This window comes from Haliotis asinina, chromosome 3 (assembly GCF_037392515.1).
Source record: "Haliotis asinina isolate JCU_RB_2024 chromosome 3, JCU_Hal_asi_v2, whole genome shotgun sequence".
In the NCBI taxonomy this organism is placed as follows: Eukaryota; Metazoa; Mollusca; class Gastropoda; order Lepetellida; family Haliotidae; genus Haliotis; species Haliotis asinina.
In genome coordinates, this window is record NC_090282.1 from 38,351,648 (window position 1) to 38,372,973 (window position 21,326).

General features: G+C 41.2%; 1 protein-coding gene across 2 annotated transcripts in view; it reads left to right on the forward strand.

Moving 5' to 3' along the window:
- Window positions 1-21,290, forward strand: part of LOC137277947 (solute carrier organic anion transporter family member 4C1-like) — a 57,046-nt gene extending 35,756 nt beyond the window's left edge. For both annotated transcript variants that reach the window (XM_067809962.1, XM_067809961.1), the window contains exons 2-12: window positions 1,911-2,284; window positions 9,416-9,697; window positions 10,206-10,379; window positions 10,950-11,052; window positions 11,717-11,838; window positions 12,307-12,564; window positions 13,021-13,213; window positions 13,559-13,712; window positions 14,326-14,501; window positions 15,114-15,178; window positions 15,632-21,290. In XM_067809962.1, the coding sequence (XP_067666063.1) occupies window positions 2,032-2,284; window positions 9,416-9,697; window positions 10,206-10,379; window positions 10,950-11,052; window positions 11,717-11,838; window positions 12,307-12,564; window positions 13,021-13,213; window positions 13,559-13,712; window positions 14,326-14,501; window positions 15,114-15,178; window positions 15,632-15,933 (2,082 nt within the window). In that variant the 5' untranslated portion in view covers window positions 1,911-2,031 and the 3' untranslated portion in view covers window positions 15,934-21,290. The remainder of the gene's footprint in view (window positions 1-1,910; window positions 2,285-9,415; window positions 9,698-10,205; window positions 10,380-10,949; window positions 11,053-11,716; window positions 11,839-12,306; window positions 12,565-13,020; window positions 13,214-13,558; window positions 13,713-14,325; window positions 14,502-15,113; window positions 15,179-15,631) is intronic.
- The last annotated feature ends 36 nt before the right edge of the window (window positions 21,291-21,326 follow it).

Here is a 21,326-nt window from a genome sequence, read left to right on the forward strand (position 1 = left end):
TTTGGGTTTTGGTTGGAAAAAGACCATAGTTCCATTTTATGTCTCCACTGGCAACTATTGGCACGAATCTCGTCGATTCTCCTAGAATGAAACCAAGCGCTAGGTTATTGATCGGCATACACCAAACCGTTCGTTCCAGTTTATTTCTACGAAGAACTGTGAAATTCTGCCGCCATAACAAGCTTGCCTTCCGGTCTCCTCAGCGAGACAACAACATACCATATTCGCTACGATGGCGAGATTTGGCGAGATGAGGGGATTAGGTGGAAACAACTGACATGATTGCCTCGTCATACCGTTACGTCGTCCCTTCCGGAGTAGCCCCGTTTGTTAGCTACAATTATATAAACAATATGAAAATAGCTGAGGTCTTCGGGGACGGGATAATGACTTTATTTTGTGTCTGGCTGTAATCCATTGACAGGATGGTGTTACAATTATCTCCAACTAGTCCAATATCGCAAGACCTGGTTGCGATTGATTAGTATCGACATCATTCATTTTGCATAATGTTTTGCAAAATATGGATTGGTATTCAAAACATGTGGTGAGGAATTTATTGTTTTCTGTGATATTTTGTCACTGACGCTTCCATGTAGTCACTGACGCTTCCATGTAGTCACTGGATGTTGTAAGAACAAACGTCGAGTGAAGACAGTGGACTACGGCATATTAACGAGAATTAGGAGTGAGTGAGTATGGTTTTACGATGTGTTTAGCAATGCTCCAGCATTTTATTCTGACGGGGAAACCAGAAATAGACTCCACACATTGTACCCATATGGGAAATCGAACCCGAGCCTTTGCCGTAACGAATGAGCGCTTTCACCACGAGGCTACCCAATTATGAACCTTGGCTTGTCAACAGTGCACCCTGTTATTTTTGAGAAGTACAGGAACAGAGGCCGTATCGCTGATCGTAATTTTTGTTATCTTTCAGACACATACGCATGACTTCAAACTGTCTTGACGAAGACTTTTTTTCTGATATCAGATCAAATGAGTTAAGATTCCATCTTGTTAGATTTGATCCATCAATATATTTCAATCGATCAGATCAAATGTTCTGTTACAAGTATACAAAATCGGTTCAGATATCCCGTTGGAATGTTTCGTTAGAATGTTTCCATGACTGCAGATGAGGTACTGAGGATCAGAGGAGTTACGCATTCTGTAAGATCAGTCCGAATCAGATGTTTCTATATAACCAGATGGGTTCAGATGTTTGACTATTCCTATGTTACACCATTCAGTTCAGACATATGTTTAGGTCAGATCATGTCAGATATTCCGTCAAATATGGTTCATCTTTTCAAGACGTTAGATGAGTGCGTAGAAATATCATTCTGACAATATCACAGCTGGGGACAGCAGAAATCGACACATTGTTACATAATGTACCAATGTGGGCAATCGGACACGGGTCTTCGGCGTGACGAGCGAATGCCTTAACCACTAGGCTACCCGATGCCCCTCCCACGTAAAGACTACACGTCATGCTATGACGGACATTTTTTTCTAAAATGGCGGTAGGATAACTCACGCTATGGATGCAGTCATTATATAATGTGTTGTGGCATCATGGGTAACACGTGGTTTTGCCGTGTTCTCGATCAGATTAAGCCATTGTTTATTGCACAGCCCCCAAAAATGAAAAATGGGATTTAGAAAATGGTTTCTTAGTGACGGGAAGGTGCGGTGCGCTTGTTTCAGGATGTTTACACAGGAATAGGCAGAGAACGTGGGGTTATTAAATTGATGAAGTGGAAAAGGTTGATAGCGCTGTTTACACACGGGAACCTGAGTACTGAGCCAACTTAGCCTGCGTTTCTTATCACCAACAGTTGACGTAATGAGCCAAAGCAATTTACGATATCTCTTGTAAACAAATGGATTGTCCCTTTTTTCAGATCTCGGCAGGAAGGTCGTGTGTTAGCAAAGAAAACATGATGGGATTTAACACAGAGCTCGGACCAGCCACTAGTACAGTTACCGTGCCCGCATCTTTAGAGACTTGATAGCCTTTACGACATGATGGATTCCACAAACCGAAACAGTGGTCAAGATGATGAATGGAGCACCGCCTTGAAACTGACCGCTCGAGATGATGGGAAAAAGAAAGGCAAACAGTCTATCCCGGACCTACCTGAGTTCAACCAATCGAAGGCGTTGGCTGACGATGACGTCAGGTGTGGTTTCGGAAGCTACCGTCCTGATTGGCTGCAAGTCTTCAATAACCCAAAGTGCCTGCTTTTCTTCTTATGTGCTTACTGTATGATCTTAGGTAAGTACTAGCCATTTATTGTTAGTACTTTGTCGATGACGGGTGATGAAGCCAACGCCACTCCCAGAATCACGAATGCCATTTTTCTCTTTGCTCATCCCTGAATTCCAAATACTTCTTGCCGTGAAGATCTGTGTTAGAATAGATCTTCAGCAACCCATACTTTTGTGAGAGGGAAATACTTCTTAATGTGAAGATCCGTGTTAGAACAGGTCTTCAGCAACCCATACCTTTGTGAGAGGGAAATACTTCTTACCGTGAAGGTCCGTGTTTGAGTAGGTCTTCAGCAACCCATACTTTTGTGAGAGGGAAATACTTCTTACCGTGAAGATCCGTGTTAGAGTAGGTCTTCAGCAACCCATACCTTTGTGAGAGGGAAATACTTCTTACCGTGAAGATCCGTGTTAGAGTAGGTCTTCAGCAACCTATACCTTTGTGAGAGGGACTTAGCTGATGCATGTAATGCATGCTAGTATCCGAGATTATGGCTCACGATGACAATCACTGCATTGTCTGGTCCAGTCTCCATTGGTTGCCATCAGATACTAGTAGTTATGTAGGAATATTTCGGCGTTAAACATACGCACAAATCAAAAGCATTGTGGAAGGACAGAGACAAACATCGACTATATTTGTTACCAGGTTTGAAAAATGTGTAATATCAAGATGTACACAACATGGGCTCAAGTGGCAGCCGGCTGTATACATGTGGGAAGTCGAACCCGCCATTCGACGTAAACGAATAAACATCTTGACACATTGTTCACTGGCCAATGTGAAAGTGGCTCACAAAACGCTTGAGCATCTTTATAGCTATGACTGGATGCACTGAGCCGACTCGTACGTTCTGTATACGATCGTTGTAGTTCCCTCCAAAAATATATAAGCCACGATACCACTTTTCGTCTTCTGTCTTTTAACACATAACACTGGTGCCCTCGCCGTGACGCGGAAACGGTTATCACAAGGCGTAGTCACAATTTAATTACCGCTATAGAAGATATGTTGTTGAAGATTATCTGGAAGGATTGGGCTAGTGTGCAAAGTTCTTCGAGGTTTAAGCAAGCAAGGGTTACAATTCACCAAGTAAGTCTAACCCCTAGTCCCCACGTGGTGTCTCTTTGGAAACATATTATGGATTAGAGGGACTGAAACGTGTGAACAATGGATGCCAATCTTTTTACGTGGAATGGTAATGGCCGTTTATTTGGCAGGAGTTGGTCAACTTGATATTGAAGTATTTGTTTTCTAACAGAGCCTTTACCTATATCTTGATCAAGGCCATGGGCGTTTAAACTCGACGATTTGAAGTCAACGAAGTTTCACAGTACGCATGCCGCATGTCAAAACATTGATTACAGAACAGTCTCATTTCCTGTTTACTGAGATCCGTCCTATTGCGCAACTTAGTGCGATAACCAGTCCAGAACTTTTAGACTCTGCCATTTAAAGGTCACATGCAACGTAAAACACAACCTTGCAGATTCTGATACCTTTCGGCATACACTTCCCGTAACAAATCATCAAAACTGACATTTCAGCCTATAAAGTTGAAAAAAGCCCGCGAAATCTGAGTTCAAACGATTCACTAAATTTCCCCCAGCCCTGGGGGAAAAAGTGGTTTCAACAGCTGTGCCCATAACGCATGCTCAATGAATAGTTTCGCCGAGCTTGAAACAGTATGCCTGGCCGAAGTATGAGGTCGTGAGCAATAGTCTAATCTTGGTTGTGTACACAAACAAATAAATAATCTACTCGTTGCATAAAAAACTTGTTGATTGTGGTAAGCAGCCTCTGTCACGGAGAAAGCTCAATGTCTGGTTTATTGACACCTATATGTCTGCCTGCCTGTCTGCTAAAGACAATATACAATACACAGCTTCTATCATTGACCACATATCAGGCTATACGCCATAAGCAAAATAACTTTTTTTATGAATCGTGCACCCGGGTCATGTCTCTGTCAGGTTATGTAATTGGGCAGGTGTGATACTTGAACACGACATGTTTTTATGTCTGTGGGTTGCAGACAAACTACATGCATTTTTCTCGGATGACTGGATCTGACGGAAACTGGTCCAAACTCATATCGGTTTCCAGCCACGCAGTAGTTCACCATCTCTACTGAGACGATTTATGATTGGATCGAACGCAAATTCAGAGAACATGTATTAATAAAACGCAACATGTCGGTATACATTTTTTATGGATAACAACTTCTAGTGTACATATTGTATATATAGACAATATGTTGCATTTGACCACTTTCTAAATGGCATCGTGTAATCAATCTAGTGTAGATAATTGTGTCTGACAACGGTATATGAATCCATAGTGAAACGACGCATCAAGAAAATAAAAGAAGTTGTTATCCATAAAGAATCTTACTTTCTTGTGACTCGCCATACTTCTAAAATGCCCATCAAACAGATCATCTCTCTGTACACAAAATGAGCCTTCAGCGTATCAGCAAATGAACCAGCCAATCGGAAGCCGTCGTTACACTTGAGCGCACACCCACCCGCTATGACTGGGTTCAGTCTCCCGAGGGCTGCGTTTCTAGGGAAGTAAGCCCAAGTACAAAATATTGCACTTTTGAATCGCGATTGTACGCTTACTGTTTTGTTTATTTGTTTATTTACAAGCAGCAATGTATATTATATGCCATGAATAAGTGGTAATTGTGTTTTAATTTATGTTTGAGTTTTTGGTTGCATGTGACCTTTAACTGGATGCATAATTATTAATCAGTATGATTTCATAGTCTAAGCACTTGTATTTTGCAACACTACGTCCCTTCTAATCCCAGCAAACACATCGTACAGCGTGCTTTTTCGTACAACGAGCTCTGACAAACGGAAGCATGGAAATCATGGAAATCTCAAAACGAGGCTCTCAAAACGAGGCTCTGCCGTTAGAAAAGTTTGACAGTCTGATACGGAACGGATATTTCATCAACCTCATCGTGCGTTACAGAACTACGCTTAATAAGAGCAAAAAACACATAACAGGTTTAACCAGTGAGCCAGATGCGTTGTGAATCATTTTACTACCTCACTCAACATGGGCAGACTGTGATTGTATTGCTAAGGTATGCTGCCTGAACCTCGACATAAGAAAGAGACACATAGAAAGACGGTGTTATTAAATTTTCAAAATAGAATTCATTTGTAAATACCATTTTCTTATGAAACAAAGAGTAGGAATTCAGTTTAACCTCAGTTTGTGGTGTGTATTTTCACTTTCACACGGGAAAATTCGGATTTGCTGAAAAGCAGGTCATTGTCTGAATAGTCTTCTCTTTTTTTACTGGAAATATCAAAGTTTGTTTCCATTTTGTCTGAATAGTATAATGAGACATGTTTCGGTAGGAGAATAGACATGGAAAATTAAATAAACCCACCCAATAACCATTCGTCTTTCTCTCACACGACAAATAGATGTTTGAAACAGGAACAACAGTCTAGACAAATAGGTCGTTCTGAAATCGCTGATTCAGCTGAAATAAATCGGTCACTTCACTCCTTACACACACTACCTACACTAGCTACGTACATGTGAGTATTCTATGACAACCGTAATCGCCTTCATTTTTGGATTGCAATACTGTAACTCTGTAAGATGGTGCTATTCTTACTCCAACTCCGGAATCAACTGCCGCAATTTCGAGATCGATGTAGGTGACTTGACATCAGCCGTCATTATCGCCCACCAGCTTCTGCAACACAAGCTCTCTCAGCATGACAATGTGACTCAATGGTGATACTTGACTAAGGCGTTATTACAGAAAATGTACTGTAAGGGATATTGTTAACGGTCCCCGGTGAGGTGAATATGTGCTTCCGAATTATTACTAGTAGGGGATTTGTTATTGAGGTTAGTGGGTTGTATAAATGCAAGTACTGTTGTTAAGCATGTTGATCTACTCGTCAATTAAGTGTTATTAATTATACATGCATATGCCGACACTCCTTAGTACATTAACGCCATCGCACAGTTCATACACTGACGCCATTCTCGTTACTTAGTAATGGACTCAATTTGATTTTGACGGCACCCCTCTACCGTCAGGTCTACACGAAGATTTCTTAACAAGATTTCATTTCGTTATCGTTTCATTAATATCATTCTCTGGCTTTATCAACATAATCAGTATCTATGAGGGACCATGTGGACTTTATGACTTTAAGCGGCTGGGATGTGTGTGTGTGTGGGGGGGATCATTTGTTTCTTGTCTAACGCCGCATTAACAAATATTACAGCTGCATGACCGCGGCCTGTATCTAACAAAGTCTGGACCGGACAATACGGTGATCAACAGCATGAACATTGATCCACAAAAACTGGGATACAGTGGCGTGTGTCAGCAAAGTCAGTGAGCCTGATAGCTCGATCCCGTTAGTCGCATCTTACGACAAGCATCTCAGCGTAATTTGTGCGTGCGTGCGTGCGTGCGTGCGTGCGTTTGTGTGTAGGTGGGGCAAGGAATGAACATCCATCATACATAATCACGATCTACATATTTCTCGCTTGATAGAAAAAGATGACAACTTAATGACGGAATATATATCAACGTAGCTCTATCATACTAGTGTACCAGCTTTTATCACCGTCTGCTTCAATGTGGAGGGGCAGTGGGTTCAGGTGTTAAAGGTGTCGCTTGTCACGCCGAAGACACGGGTTCGATTCCCCACACGTGTACAATGTTTGAGGCCCCTTTCTGGTGTCTCCCGCCGTGATATTGCTGGAACGCTGCTAAATGCGGCGTAAAACTAATCTCACTCACTCCTTTTTCGAAACCAGCATGTAGTATGTGGAGACAATTTACTTTGCATATTTGTGACCCGTGTTCTGTTAGGTGTTGTTTTTGACGTGCGTTAACGGTCTGTTTCAGTGTGGCGATATTGAAATATCAGAGGTAAAAAGGGATTGATCGAATTTACTGTTATATCTGCCATTGCAACAACTCGTTACCCGTATCAGCAGGGCAAAACAGAGCCATATTTCAGAAAGACGTGTTAATACATGGTATCGCACCTGATATATCAGATCCATTCGTTTTACTCACATTTCAACACCTGAAAGGTCGATTTATCTTAATCAGCCATGTTCGCCAAAGTAAATATAATTAATAGAGATCAAATGTCGCGGCAATGGAGGCTGTCGCGTATTATGCCAACCCGCTAATGGTAAAACGGGAGAAGGTATTCTTTTGCGCATCCGCTCTATATTTAAACGAGACAAAATTTCCCAAAACCATTTACCCGAAATGGGTATCAGATGGCCACAATGGGAGTTGGGAATAGCGGTGAATCTCGTGTATGCTCTTCGTGTCATGTCGTCAAGTCGACCAAATCATAACGTCTTCTCACGCTGGGTGTCGCTTTCTCAATGGAAAACTTGTAAGTATACGGTTTTACTCCAATTTTGGCAATATTCCAGCGATATCTCCGTATGGGTTACCACAGGTTTCACAGGTTTGACCCAACTGGGGAATCGAACTCGGGTCTTTGGCAAGAAAACACAGTTTTAACCACTAGGCTACTCTTCCGCATCGAGTTGAAATGTAAACATGGATGGTTACCGCCAGAAAACAGCTCGCATGGGATTAATGTAATATGCGTATTTCAAAAACCAGTCTTGAAATTTCCTCGCAATATCTAGAAACCTTCGATATGATAATACCTTCGATGTATATTTTTTCTTCTAAAATAGTGTTTTCGAGATCATTATTGGGTTTGACGTCAACATATGCGAGTGAAACGCACACCTGATCACAGAGTAAGTATTCATTGGAACAGACATCGCAATGACAATAACCACCTTTCTATACCAGCTGGTTTATTTGTATGTACCCGTCGACCATATCAGAGTTGTTCATTATACGTGAGCAATGGAATAAAATTGTTTTGAAAAAATGCATTAATTATACACTCATGATGAAAGCGATATGTACCACTGTTCGTGGATGACGGTTATCGTTGAGATGTGTATTCCCTTGACCCCAATAATGTAAAGTGATGCTCCTGTCGATACAAATTCCCTCACACTCACGTATCCAAAAACTTGGCACTAGGGAAATTGTCGATACACCGTGACATTTATGAATATTCATATTTGCAATCATAACACGTGGTAAATTTGAGTGATCACAGTAATGGGATAAACGACCTACATTTATTGAAGCTGTCTCAGCCGTACTCATCACTGTCTGTTTGGCACGGCTGCAATGTGCACCACAACATGATTGACATGTTTGCAATGTGCATATCACGACCTGACTGACATGTTTGCAATGTACAACGTTGCTGATTGGTCTGTAATTGAGGCAGAATAGCACGAACCTATTTTAGCGAAAGGATCGCAGAGAAATGGGTTAAAACACGAACATACCCGTTAGAACACTGGAGATGGGTACTGAAGCGGCAATGAACGAGTCATAATTCTGATTTACACGTGCATCTGAGAAAGCTACGGATGAGCTTGTCTATCACACAAACAAATATATTCAAGAAAGCCCATACAAGCCTGAAATAGTGCAGGTTACCACATTTCAGGTAAATGAAAATGAAAAAGGTATCTTGTCTCTTTTTCTTTATATTCTGTGTTTATTCTAGTTTATGTTTCTCAAAAATATGCTTATTTCCGAGACTAGAATGAGTGAGTGAGTTTTACGCCGCACTCAGCAGTATTCCAGCTATAAGTCGACGGTCTGTAAATGATCGAGTATGGACTTGACAATGTAATGATCAACAGAATGAGCATCGATCTACACAACTGGGTCGCCGTGACATGTCATGCAAGTCAGCGAGCCTGGCCACGCGATCACATTAGTCATCTTTGAGGACAAGCATGGGTTGCTGAAGACCCCGCATCGTCACGGGTCTCAGAGACAAGATGTAATATATATTTCGTCGCAGACTTTGGGCAATCGCGTGCTTGTTATGTGCGCTAAACTGACAACATAGATCAACTGTGGAACAAGTTTTCTATACAATCACCACAAGGGAATATCAGTTTTTGGTGTTTTAGAGGACTGTCGAATTTCTTCGAATTTCTTCAGGGATTTCCTAGTTGTGTCGGATAAAATACATGTGCATGAAAACATTTATTTTTATTTTTGCTTCACAGGGTTCGTCGTGAACGGCATCAACAATGTCAACACAACGTCTATTGAACGCCGGTTCAACCTTCCCAGCGCCAAAGTCGGTCTCATCTCCAGCGCCTACGACATTGCCGCGGGGATCTTGGGAGTGTTTGTCAGCTATTACGGGTCGGGGAGGAACAAGGCTCGATGGGTGGCGGGGGCGGGGGTCATTATGGCTATGGGGTCCCTAGTCATGTCCCTCCCCCACTTCACCACAGGGGCGTACGAGCTGGGGGAACTCGATCAAAGCTTCTGTGAACACAATGGTATAACTCGTTTTTTCATTTGGTTATGTTTTTTATTCGTGAACTATGTTTGGTGCAGTCGATATGTAGTTCAGTCAGCACGGATGAAATATACATGTATTAAGGGAAACACACAAAGGCTTGCATGAAAGCACAAGTGTTCTTTTATTTCTTTTCCAGGTTCCTTTACAAGTTACGATATACAAAGCGTAGTAACACTTGTGCTTTCATTGGATCCCTCATTTTCCCCCATCAGTATATATCGAATTATGGCGTTTATAAAATGTGGCATGGCGACAGACTGTGTCGTAAAGTTGTGTTACACAGGGTGGGAGGAGTTATCTCCCTTGCCACGCACTTTTTAGCTCAAACGATAGCTTAACATTAACATTGCCTCTATGCATAGCGTTGTGATTTGTGTTTGAAATGCCATTTTATAACAAAACGCATAGCATAAACGGTTTAAATAAATATATCAGTTTGTTTTCGAAATGTCTATGCGATACTGTAGTGGTGACGTTTTCTGCAGGGACCTCGAACAGCACGACATGCGCTCAGGACACGGAGACTCACCTTTCCAACTACCTCTATGTGTTCATCCTGGGCCAGATGCTGCACGGTGTGGGGGGAACCACAGTATACACAGTGGGTGTGGCACTCCTAGACGACAGTCTCCCGTCCCAGTCTACGCCACTGTATTTAGGTAAGGGTGAGCGGTGGGGTAGCCTAAGGCGATCGCTCGTCGCGCCCAAGGCCCGGTTCGGCTCCCTTCATGAACAAAATGCGTGAAGCCCATTTATGATGTCCCTCGCCGTGATATTTCTTAAATATTGCTAAAATCTGCGTTAATTCATAGTTTACTCATTCGCTTAAGCAGGTCTGCTCTTCATGGCATCCATCCTTTGACATTTGCCTTGGTGAAATGATCTTGGTATTGCCTATGCTGATCACTAGATCTGATGTTCGATACTTCGATTAATCTCACCATTCCTTATTCTTAGGAAACAAGTCGTAGGGCGTCAGCCGCAGAGCGGAAGAACGGTAGTTCGATTCCCAGACGTTAGAAATGTTGCTTGTTGTCACCCTGCCTGGTACTCAGTGTTATGGTATTAAACCAAGGACTAGTCAGCTCCCGTATGTCGCGTCTGGGTGGAATAATGAGCTTCACACGATGGGTAACATAATCTGGAAAGCGACGATCGCGACCTACATGCCTCACTCCATAGTCTTCAACAATTTTGCAATATACTTGACACGTATTCTTCCTACACAGGTATTCTGTACGCATGCTCAGTACTGGGCCCTGGCCTCGGCTTCGTCATCGGCGGGCAGTTTCTCAGCTACTACGTCGACTTCGACACAGTTAACACCTCAAGGTCAGTAGGCACAAGCAATTATATATTAATTGTATATATCATGCATTTCTGCACACAAAGTCCCATGACAAAACCCAGTCACGAGTAACCATAATTCCAAGATTTAATGCCTTGTTAACAATGTAACGCCTTGTTATCCACCCCAACACATTTTGCAGGGGGGATTACAATGGACTCCTGTCCGTCTCTGTGTCAGTGAGCATTCATCTTTTTTAGAGCAGAATCTAAAACTGTTCAATATTTTCTTGATACATAGATAGATCTGTAAGTATTCTGATGCATTTGGTAGTTTTGAATGTTTGATTATTTTGCGTTTTCATAGCAACAAGTACTCATAGTACACTTTTCCGGAGCAGGACGTCAAATCCGTACAATATTTCTTCACCCAATTTAACACTCAGATAGGTCTGGTGGTGAGCTGCTGCATGTTCGTATTTCTCAAAAATATTTTTTGCGTTTCCATGGTAACTAGTCTGACTTCGACTGAATTTGGTGGTAGTAGCCCTTTCTGGAGCAGAACTTAAAAACCTTTCAATTCTCTCCTTCCACTTTGTTATAAACACGCCAAAGCATTTGACATAATCGTAACTAGTAGACATATTCATGAAGAGTCGTTTGCCGTTGCCGGGGATACTGATGACTTTGTCTTCTTGTTTGTGTGCAGCCTGAACATCACGACTGACGACCCCAGATGGGTTGGGGCATGGTGGTTCACGTTCCTCGTCTGCGCCATCTTGAATCTGGTCGTGTCCTTGCCCTTGTTCGCATATGGAAAAGAACTGCCTTGTAAGTCGACCCACCTTCCGCACTCACAAACTTTATGCTGGTCAATTTTGTTAAGCCACTCAGATGTTTTTAAGGTTCATTTGTTTAACGTTCCAAAATAAACAATAAGTGAGAGAAACGTAAATAAGTAAGAGAGACGTTTTTTCTGTTTTTGTTTGAAGCCAAGGAGGAAGAATATAATCTGAAAAGATGCGTAAGAAAGTCGGTATCGATAAACATTAATATTATTATGTGTATCACTTCTAAATGCCGCTCAAAGACTCTTAACTTAATTCTTCCGAAGAGAACAGTTATGAATAAGTTATGTTGGACTCATCCACAGTCATGATTGCAATTAAAATACATTCGACCCCATATGTTGTTTGATGTTAAAATTAATGTGACCTCCGACCTTGGAACAGCAAGAGTAGAGTACACTAACATAATTATAACCAGCGTTAAAATTGACCTTCGTTCTTGACCTTCCAGCCGCCCGTTACGTGAGTGCCACCCGAAGATCTCAGGCTCACACCTCGTCCAGCCACACTGCAGCCAGGGTCGGGGAGAAGGGGTCCCTCACTGACCTCCTCCGCGTGCTCTACACCCTCATGTTGAACCCAGTGTTTTGTTTTATGACACTGAGCATGTTGATGGAGGGCCTCGTGATAGCAGGGAGCGCCACTTTTCTGCCAAAGTTTGTAGAGAATGAATATAAAATATCAGCGTCACTCGCCGCCATGTTGACAGGTAGGCACAAAAGACATTGTCCCTAAGCCACATTATGCCCTCTCAGTTCAACCCCTTTTCAAATCAAAAGCCCCAAATAAAGGAAGTTTAGATTATCCCAGGCGACGGAGCACCGAACACTCGAGGGCGCCTATTGAAATGTAACGTAGTAATCCATGTCTGTCATAGTTCACGGAGACCGTTTTCAGAGAGTAATTGCAGGCCAATCCTTACCACAAACTCCCAGATTAAAATTTTATAATCTTAATGCTTTTCAAATTCTGTTCGAAAGAACATACCGTCTTTTAAAAGGGGTACAGAAACTACACATATTGCAGTAGTTGTACGGACGCTGGGGAACTTTGCGCTGATATGATCACTGGATTGTCAGGTGCTGCTGCAAGAGCATCTGGAATGGTTTCAGCTGGCCTGGAACAACAACAGAAACATTGTATATGGTACGTCTCTGTTGTCCAGGTATAGCAGTAGTGCCCAGCGCCGCCGGTGGTCAGTTTGTTGGGGGCATCATAACCCGAAAGTTGAAGCTGGACATCAGAGGAGCCATGAAGGTCTGCATGGTTGGGGTGTTCGGGGCCCTTGTGTCCAGCGCCGTCTTGTGGCTCAAATGTGATAAAGAAATCATATCTGGCATTGACACATCGTACCCAGGGTAAGTATGGCCATGTAAAACATAAACATATGTTTGAACAAGCTTCCTCTCCCAATTTCAAATTTTTATAGTTTTTCGGTATAAATAGCAGCTGAAGCAGTTTAAGGATTACCCTGCACAAGACTAGAAATTGGTATATTTGGGTACTGTCTGCTTGCATGTTTACCAAACCCCACGTTCAGGGTTCTTTTGGAACCTGAGCCACAGGGGCACATTTTAGACTTTTTAACAACTGTTGACGGATGACTGGATTTATTCCTTCCTTCTGAGTGAGGCATGGAGGAACTGAGATTTGACTTTCATGTGGGTCTAAATGTCGACTTCATCTCTTATGTTGCCCCCCAGGTTCAACCACACCCCCTACACAGTAGAGCTGACTGTTGCCTGTAACGCCCACTGCCGGTGCAGCACTGACGTCTTCGAACCAGTGTGCGATCCCACAGGGAATGTATACTTCACTCCGTGCCATGCCGGATGTGCGCATGATCTTGGACATGGGGTAAGGCTGACATAGAAGCGTGATCTCCAAAGTTACAGAGTCTGTCTAAAGGCCAGCCAATTGGAAATGTTGAATGAATCAAGGATGATTGATGGATTAGTGCAATAACCTCTCCTTGAATTTTGCTTGTCTTTTTCGGAATATGAACACTTCGAATATTTAGGTACAGGGACATTCATATGTAGTTCCCTGGTCCCTCGGGGCCCATGGGTTGATGTATCCCTGATGTTTGTTTATAAACACGCATCGAAGGTACATCGAGAATATATCAACCCATGGGCCCCGAGGGACCAGTGAACAACGTATTTATCTTCTCAAACACTTCAATGGTAGTTTTGACCTGTTTGAAGAACTCGTATTGGATCATAATAAAGAGCACAGGAGCTAGGCAACAGCCCAAACACTACTAACACTATGTACCAAACGAAATCCCAAAGTCAGGCATTTCCAGCGAGTAACATAGAATATGTCACTTGCTTTTAAGCGGGGTATATTTACTGGCTCAGCTTGTCACACGTAGCTTGCCAGTCACATTATCTATAACATAAATGAATATTTTATTTTCTTACATCATGCTTTGATTAAGATGATTTGCCATTGTGTTGCCTTACAGAACTACAGCGGATGTGCGTGTGTGGCGGGACAGACGTTCCCCAACTCCAGCGTCCAGGTGACCAGCAGGGGCTGCAGGGAGTCGTGTTCCATCCTCTATGTCTTCCTCGCTCTCATGTTCGTCCTCATCTTCTTTGTCTTCATCCCTGTGGCGCCCGGCGACTCAGTGCAGCTCAGGTAAACCAAATGCAATAGAAGTATAGTGAGAATGTGAGTACGTTTAGTACATCAATAGCACTACGAATCTCACACTGACCCAAACAAGGATATATTGCTCAAGTACACATACTCAAGTTATTGTCATTCCATAATTTGACCTTTACTTCCAAATACTTGCCGAATGCAACTTGAATCTTCCGGTGCGAGGGGCACCGGAAATGGGCTTCTCACATTGTACTCATGTGGGACTCGAACCCGCTGTATCAGCGTGAAGACAGAATGCTTTAAGCACGAAGCCTCAGCAACTCCCCGCAACTGCGGTATACTCCAACCACCTCACTCATCCTGTACTGAAGATGCTAGTAAGGACCTCTGTTTTGAGGGGTCGAAGCTTTCGCTTGTCATGTTTTACACTTTATGACATGTGTCTAATGTGTAAAATCGTTTGTTGCCCGCCGTTTAAATGGATGATAGTAAAAAATAGCATTACAAAACTCAGCACTGACCCAATCAAGGATATATTGCTCAGCATTCTCAAGTTATTGTCATTCCATAATGTGACCTTTACTTCCAAATACTTGGCGAATGCAGCTTGAATCCTTCCTCTCTCACTCTTTCTCGTCTCTCCAGGTGTGTTCCAGAAGAGCACAAGACGTTTGCCCAGGGCGTGAAACTACTAATTGTGAGACTGCTAGGTAAGTGTCTAGCCTTTTGTCTAGTGGGAAGCAAGCATGTGTTGGAGTGCAGCCTAAAATCAAACAAGAAAGGTGATTGGATGGTGTCATATGCTTCCAGTATCTTAGTTTCTTCTTATCCGGAAGTGTACACTGTTTCCACAACAGTTCCCTAGCAACGTGTCGATGAATTTAATAGGTTGGAAACCCAATTTCCAATCCAGTTTCTTTTGTTTTATCTGACAGTGAGGGTATATTTGAAGCTGTAGCTGACCTTTAGAACTTCATGGTATCGTCATCGTATTCGATTGCGTAATGCCATACGCCATGCATTATGACGTCATTGTACGCTGACTATCTAATATCTATGTAAGCCAAATACATGGCAAGTACGCTTGAGTTCGACTTACAGTTCGACTGTACATTTGTGTTTGTAACTATTTGATTAATTATCAAGCGTTTCTTGACTACCAGGTACAGTCCCCGGTCCAATATTGTACGGCCGTTTGCTGGACGAGTCGTGCGTGGTGTGGCGAGAGAAGTGCGACAGTCGCCTCTCTTGCTGGGTGTACGACAGTAACACCATGGCAAGGAACCTGTTCCTGTTGATGATAGGAACATGTATATTTTCCGGAATATTCCTTGTCTTGGCGCTGCGTTTGTACAGACCTCCAGAAACACCAGAGGACTCTCCAAAGACAGAAGAAACAGTTGCCAAGGACGATGTTGAAAGCGATGTGAGAGACCCAATCATACCCAAGGGAGGTCAGTCATAGTAAAGGGAGGCAACTCACACTAACGTTTCTGAATGGAGATTACTCCAAGAGATGATGAAAGGAGAGAACCGCTGTTGATTTTTTCATATCATTGTTGGATATACGAATGTATCATGCGTTTTCATTACTGGAATGTATAATGATGTACAGAATTTATATTGTTTTGCCTGGCTTGTTTACGATGCTGCTCTGTTATGAGATATGTATACAGTTAAGTACTGGAATATTGTTGTATGATATCCTTGAGTGTTGAATGCTGTTGTATAGTGTTTTGTTGAAATGTTGTATCATCAATCTTGGGATGCTGACGAGCGGTTGTAGTTGTTGCAGTGTTATGAGTAGTCTCCGTTGTTGAATGGTGTCTTTTACTGAATAAGTGATTGTTTACTCGTCAACTGTTGACAGTTGACAAATTACAAAACCGCGGGTGGTATGGTGTGCTAAACCTGAATGTGTGCTCAGCGTTGTATTCGACTGCTGTAGTGAAGAACAACAGTAACTTTAAAGCTGTGGAGCATATTTTAACAGCTAATTTCAAGTGTTACAACTCATATGAGTGTCAAGGGATATTGTTCGGCCATTTTGAACAACCATCTGAAAAAATATTTTTAGGAATTTAGGAATTAACGATTTTCTCTACTGATGGGGTGGGGTTTATGGCTCGACAGTTGAAGCCTTCATACTCTCTCTTTTGAGAATGTGATTTATAACTCGACAGTTGAAGCCTTTATGCGCTCGGCTTTGAGGGTGTGATTAAAAGCTCGGCAGTTGAAGCATCCTCACTCACGGCATTGAGAATGGAATTTATAACTTGACAGTTGAAGCATCCATACACTCGGTTTTGAGAATGGGATTTATTATTACTCGACAGTCGAAGAATATGATTTAGCGACCGACTGTTGAAGCATTTCATCTCAGTTCTCTGTTGTGAGGATGAAATAGATATCTCGAGCGTTGTAGCATTTGCTCCGATTTTCCCGTGTGGGGATGAAATACATAGGTCGACTATCGAAGCTTTCAATTTTGTGGTGGTGAGATGGATAGCTCGACTGTTGAAGCATTCCACACTTAATGCTGATGTGGGATGCTACTTATAGCTCGACTGTTGATGCTTTTGATCCGAATTCTTTTGAAACATCTCGCCATACTATTGGCTTTTGGAATGAAATATATAGGTCGGCCATTGAAGTATTCTACCAAGCCTTTTTAGTGGAAGTAGGATGTTTGCGTTGATTGTGAACATCTGTAACTGAAATAAGATAATGCAGCTCCAACACGCCTGCATCTTGTTAAACACGACTTGAAAAGTGATGTTTAAACAACGTGAGCTGTTTTACGTGGGGTCGGAGTTGGAAACAGATTAGGTATTTCATTTCAAGCAATGATGCAGAATTAACTTTTTTTATATGTGCAGTCTTCCATCACGGTATTTTGTATCGATCATCATGCAATCATATGTGTGGTATTTTTTCAGACTAAACAAGTTGACAAGTTGAGCTATTTTATAAGGATCCCTCATCTCCAAAATGTTTGCTAAGCGTTTATACTTTGTGATACGATATTTTTAAACTCTGACATATATTTCATGAATATAAATTTACATCAAATTATGGTTCTGAGTAAGGTCTTCCAAGCCTACCGTACGCAATATGATTGACCCAATATTTTCGTCAGCATATGCTTCCAATATTACTCTTGCAATACACAGACTTCAACGCCGCCATTTTACAATCCTCAAACAGTCCTATGTTTTGGGAAAAGATGATATTGTGAAAGCAGTGCAAAATAAATGGGCTCAAATATACATTTTATTTTAAATTCTTTTAGAAATTAAAAAGCACCTTTCCTCACACTGATGATAAGCGCGCATTGCAAAGCACAGGTTCAATCGGTTTTATGTTTCGCTACTTGAGGTATAGCTGTAACTCGTTAACTCGACATCAATGGAAGGACGGAGATATGTCGAGTTAGTCATAGTCTCAGACAATGACCATGTTCGACTGTTGGTAATAACACGTCCTGCAAGATCCATGAAAAGAGCTCTGATAACCATGAAATCGAGTTGGAGTTCTTTTCTCAATATCAGAACTTTTAGGAAACACTGTACAAGTTTCCGAGTGTTTTGTTCAATGGACCTGCTATTGCGAGTTTCCTTTCTCGTTATAAGAGGTCTGATTTCCTTTTTCGTTTGTAATCGTAGCGAGGGAAAGTGCACTGCCAACTGGGTTATATTTTGGTGTCCTTTTCCTTTCATCACGTTATTTCATCGTGGTAATGCTTACTTTTTCACATCATGTACAAAGTATTTTGGTTCGTAGAGTGTGCACAGGTACACCTGTACGCAAAATGCTCTAAGACTTGTCCATGATCAGGGCTGGCTAGGATTTGATAGCGCCCCTAATATGGATACCTTTTCAGGAGAATGAGAAGCACTACATGAGTGATTGGTTGGATGATGCGTGGGTGTCATTACTCGTTGTCACTGCCCATATAAGGTCATATCTATAAATATATATATCTATATCTATCTATATCTATATGTTTCGTTGTTTTGGGTAACTTAATATTACATGTTGTAAATGTGGTACCTGAGATTGTTGAAGAAAGTGTTCATCTGTACATGTTGTTGATATTCCTCTATATCAGTTCTTGCCATATCAATGCAGGTTTGTTATGTTGGGCCGGAACTCTTTTTTTGAATCGTTGGTAATGTACATAAAACAAAAGCTATTTCGAAGTGTCTGTGAACGTGTTGATTTGAGCTAACGGTTCTTGACATTCGATAGCAGACACTTCGAGATATGAGATGTCGAGAATTCTATACTTGTTATATTCTTTGAGGCAGACTCTATTGAAATAACCAGAATCTACCTGTTTTATGCCGGTCGAATCTGTTTTTAATTGTTTTTAGAGTATATTTTGGAAAGGTTTTGACAATTTAAGCTTTATGCTTTATTTGTGATAGATAGGGAGTGTAACATCGATTTCTCGTTCACGGATGACGTCCTGCTTTGCAGTTATTTTTTAAGCACTTATGTTTTGCTTTTTAGTTATTTTCTTTGCTTGTTACCGTAAGGCGATGCGTGTCATTTACCTTTGACAAATCCAGTATGGCCAAATGAAACTCTTCATGTAATCTGGTTCTGTGACAAAACGACAATCCTACCAGCCGTTGTACAAAGCGATCGTACCACCCATACCTTAGTATGGATTATGGCTGACCTATTGCTGTTTTGTACAACGGCACCCAGATTGAAAATGGATTTACAGTTAAACACTAACATAATCTAAACTTGTTTTGCAGCATAATTTGTAATAAATGGCAACTTTTTGTAAATGTATACTACACAGATAGACGTCAAATAGTGCTATTTCATCGTATTCGTGTATCCAAGGCCGTGCCAAAATATGACGTCACTTTCACAAACTGGGCTTTACTTTTGGGAAAGGGACGTTTTCATTATGGCAGAACATTGTGGTTTTGTAGAAATATGAATTGTTGGAGAGAAGTATTTGTGTATAGTTACAACGTGATATAAACAGTAGATGTAATGATGTCGATGTGGATAGGGTGATATCACAGTGGATATAATGATATCAATGTGCCTTGTATATCATATTCTTCTATGTGTAACTGACGCAATCAGATTCTTCCCGTTGCATTTGTGATAAGATAATACATGTATTGCTAACATTACTAGATTTTGTGGGTGATGTATCGTCGGGAGGAAGGGCGCAATCACTGCATCAGGATCAAAGGTAACCCCGTAAGTTAAGGTATCCTCATAAACAAGAACATTATGGGCTAAATGTTACCAGTTTGCACCTGTTGTCCCGAATATAAAGGTGTCTGGATTCGTAAGGTTCCTCTTTGTTCTTATGACAGTTGACAGACTGCACTTTATTCTATTGTTTCGCCTTGAACTGGTTCCCAGGTAAACTACCTACCACTGGTCACCGAGAATCATGATATCTTGTATATTATATCTGTGACGATATATTGTAGTATCGATAATCGTGATACTTTATCTGACGATAAATACCTCGATACTTTTGCCTGCATCGTGATATGCATCGCTGACATTAAATTTGTTATTTTTCACCAGAAATTGATGATTATCTCAAAATTTACACTGTAACCTTACTTTGCCTTTTTAAGGAAAATAACTAAAGAGTGCATATAGAGATAGGCATCGACTCGATAAATCGCAAGATTTGCGATACGTATGGTATTGTAAAATTGTATCGTAACACCTCTATTTTATATACAGGGTGAGATTACTTGTAGAGAGATGTTTCTGTGACGGCCAATTTAGGTAGCTCATATCGATGTAGTCTAGGGAGTATTCATTTCATTTCAGTGGGGAAGGTATTTTTTAATGTGTCTATTACCTAAAACAATAGTTCGGTGCACTTGAGTAAAAGATTTCTTTTGTTTAAAATGCCATTACATAAAAGTGTAAATGAACAGATTGCATCATTGTGTCAATTATGAGTAGTTGTCGGATATAGGGGGCAAGGAAATAAAGTAGTTTAGCAATCAATTAATGCTTCTACATAGGTTTGAGCTGAGTGCAATGCGTGACTTTATCCCTTTGTTTACCTTTAGACATATCAGAATTTGAAGATTAATATTAATTAATTATTTTAGGTGGCGGTCAAGAACAGGGACCATTAAATATACGAGGTGTTTATTTTAATCTGTAGCTCGGGGATTGAACCGAAAACGTGTAAATAGTCAAAATTTCTGTTTCTGTTAAAGACATCAGTGGCGAAAATGTGGTGTAAGCCATGTGTACATAGTTAGGGCTTTTGGTAAATATAGTTTGGCCCTTACCAAGCATGTCAGTGTGGAGTATCCATTTGTTGTTCAGCTAAATATCGATTCAAGTCATATTTAGCCTTTTTTAGAAAAAAATACAAATACGATTATCCAATGTGTTCATTAGTCCTAATGAATAATTGGACCTCTTGTCAGACGTCTGAACGTGAATTTCAGACTTGGTCCAACAGTGAGTTCAAAAGCATACGTCATCAAAATTATTTATGGTCGCATTTTTCATATTTTGAAACAGTTTAAAGACCAATCTGTGGGAACCAAAATGTCCTTGCAATCAAATGATGAATGTCACGTGATTATGCACGAACTGTCAAGTGCGGTGGAAGTATGGCTGCTGTCACGTGCTGCTTCAGCGTTCTGTTGTCTGCGAACGTACGTTAGACTGTATGAGGGGAACGTTGACAACTTATCATGTGCCTTTTTGATTTGAAGAGAATTATGATCGCAGATCAATAATGTATTAATCTTTCTGATGTATTTTAAATAATAGCAATAAATTTTATTTATTTTAATCAAACCGTTGTTGTAGTGTTTATACATTGAGAGAAGGGCT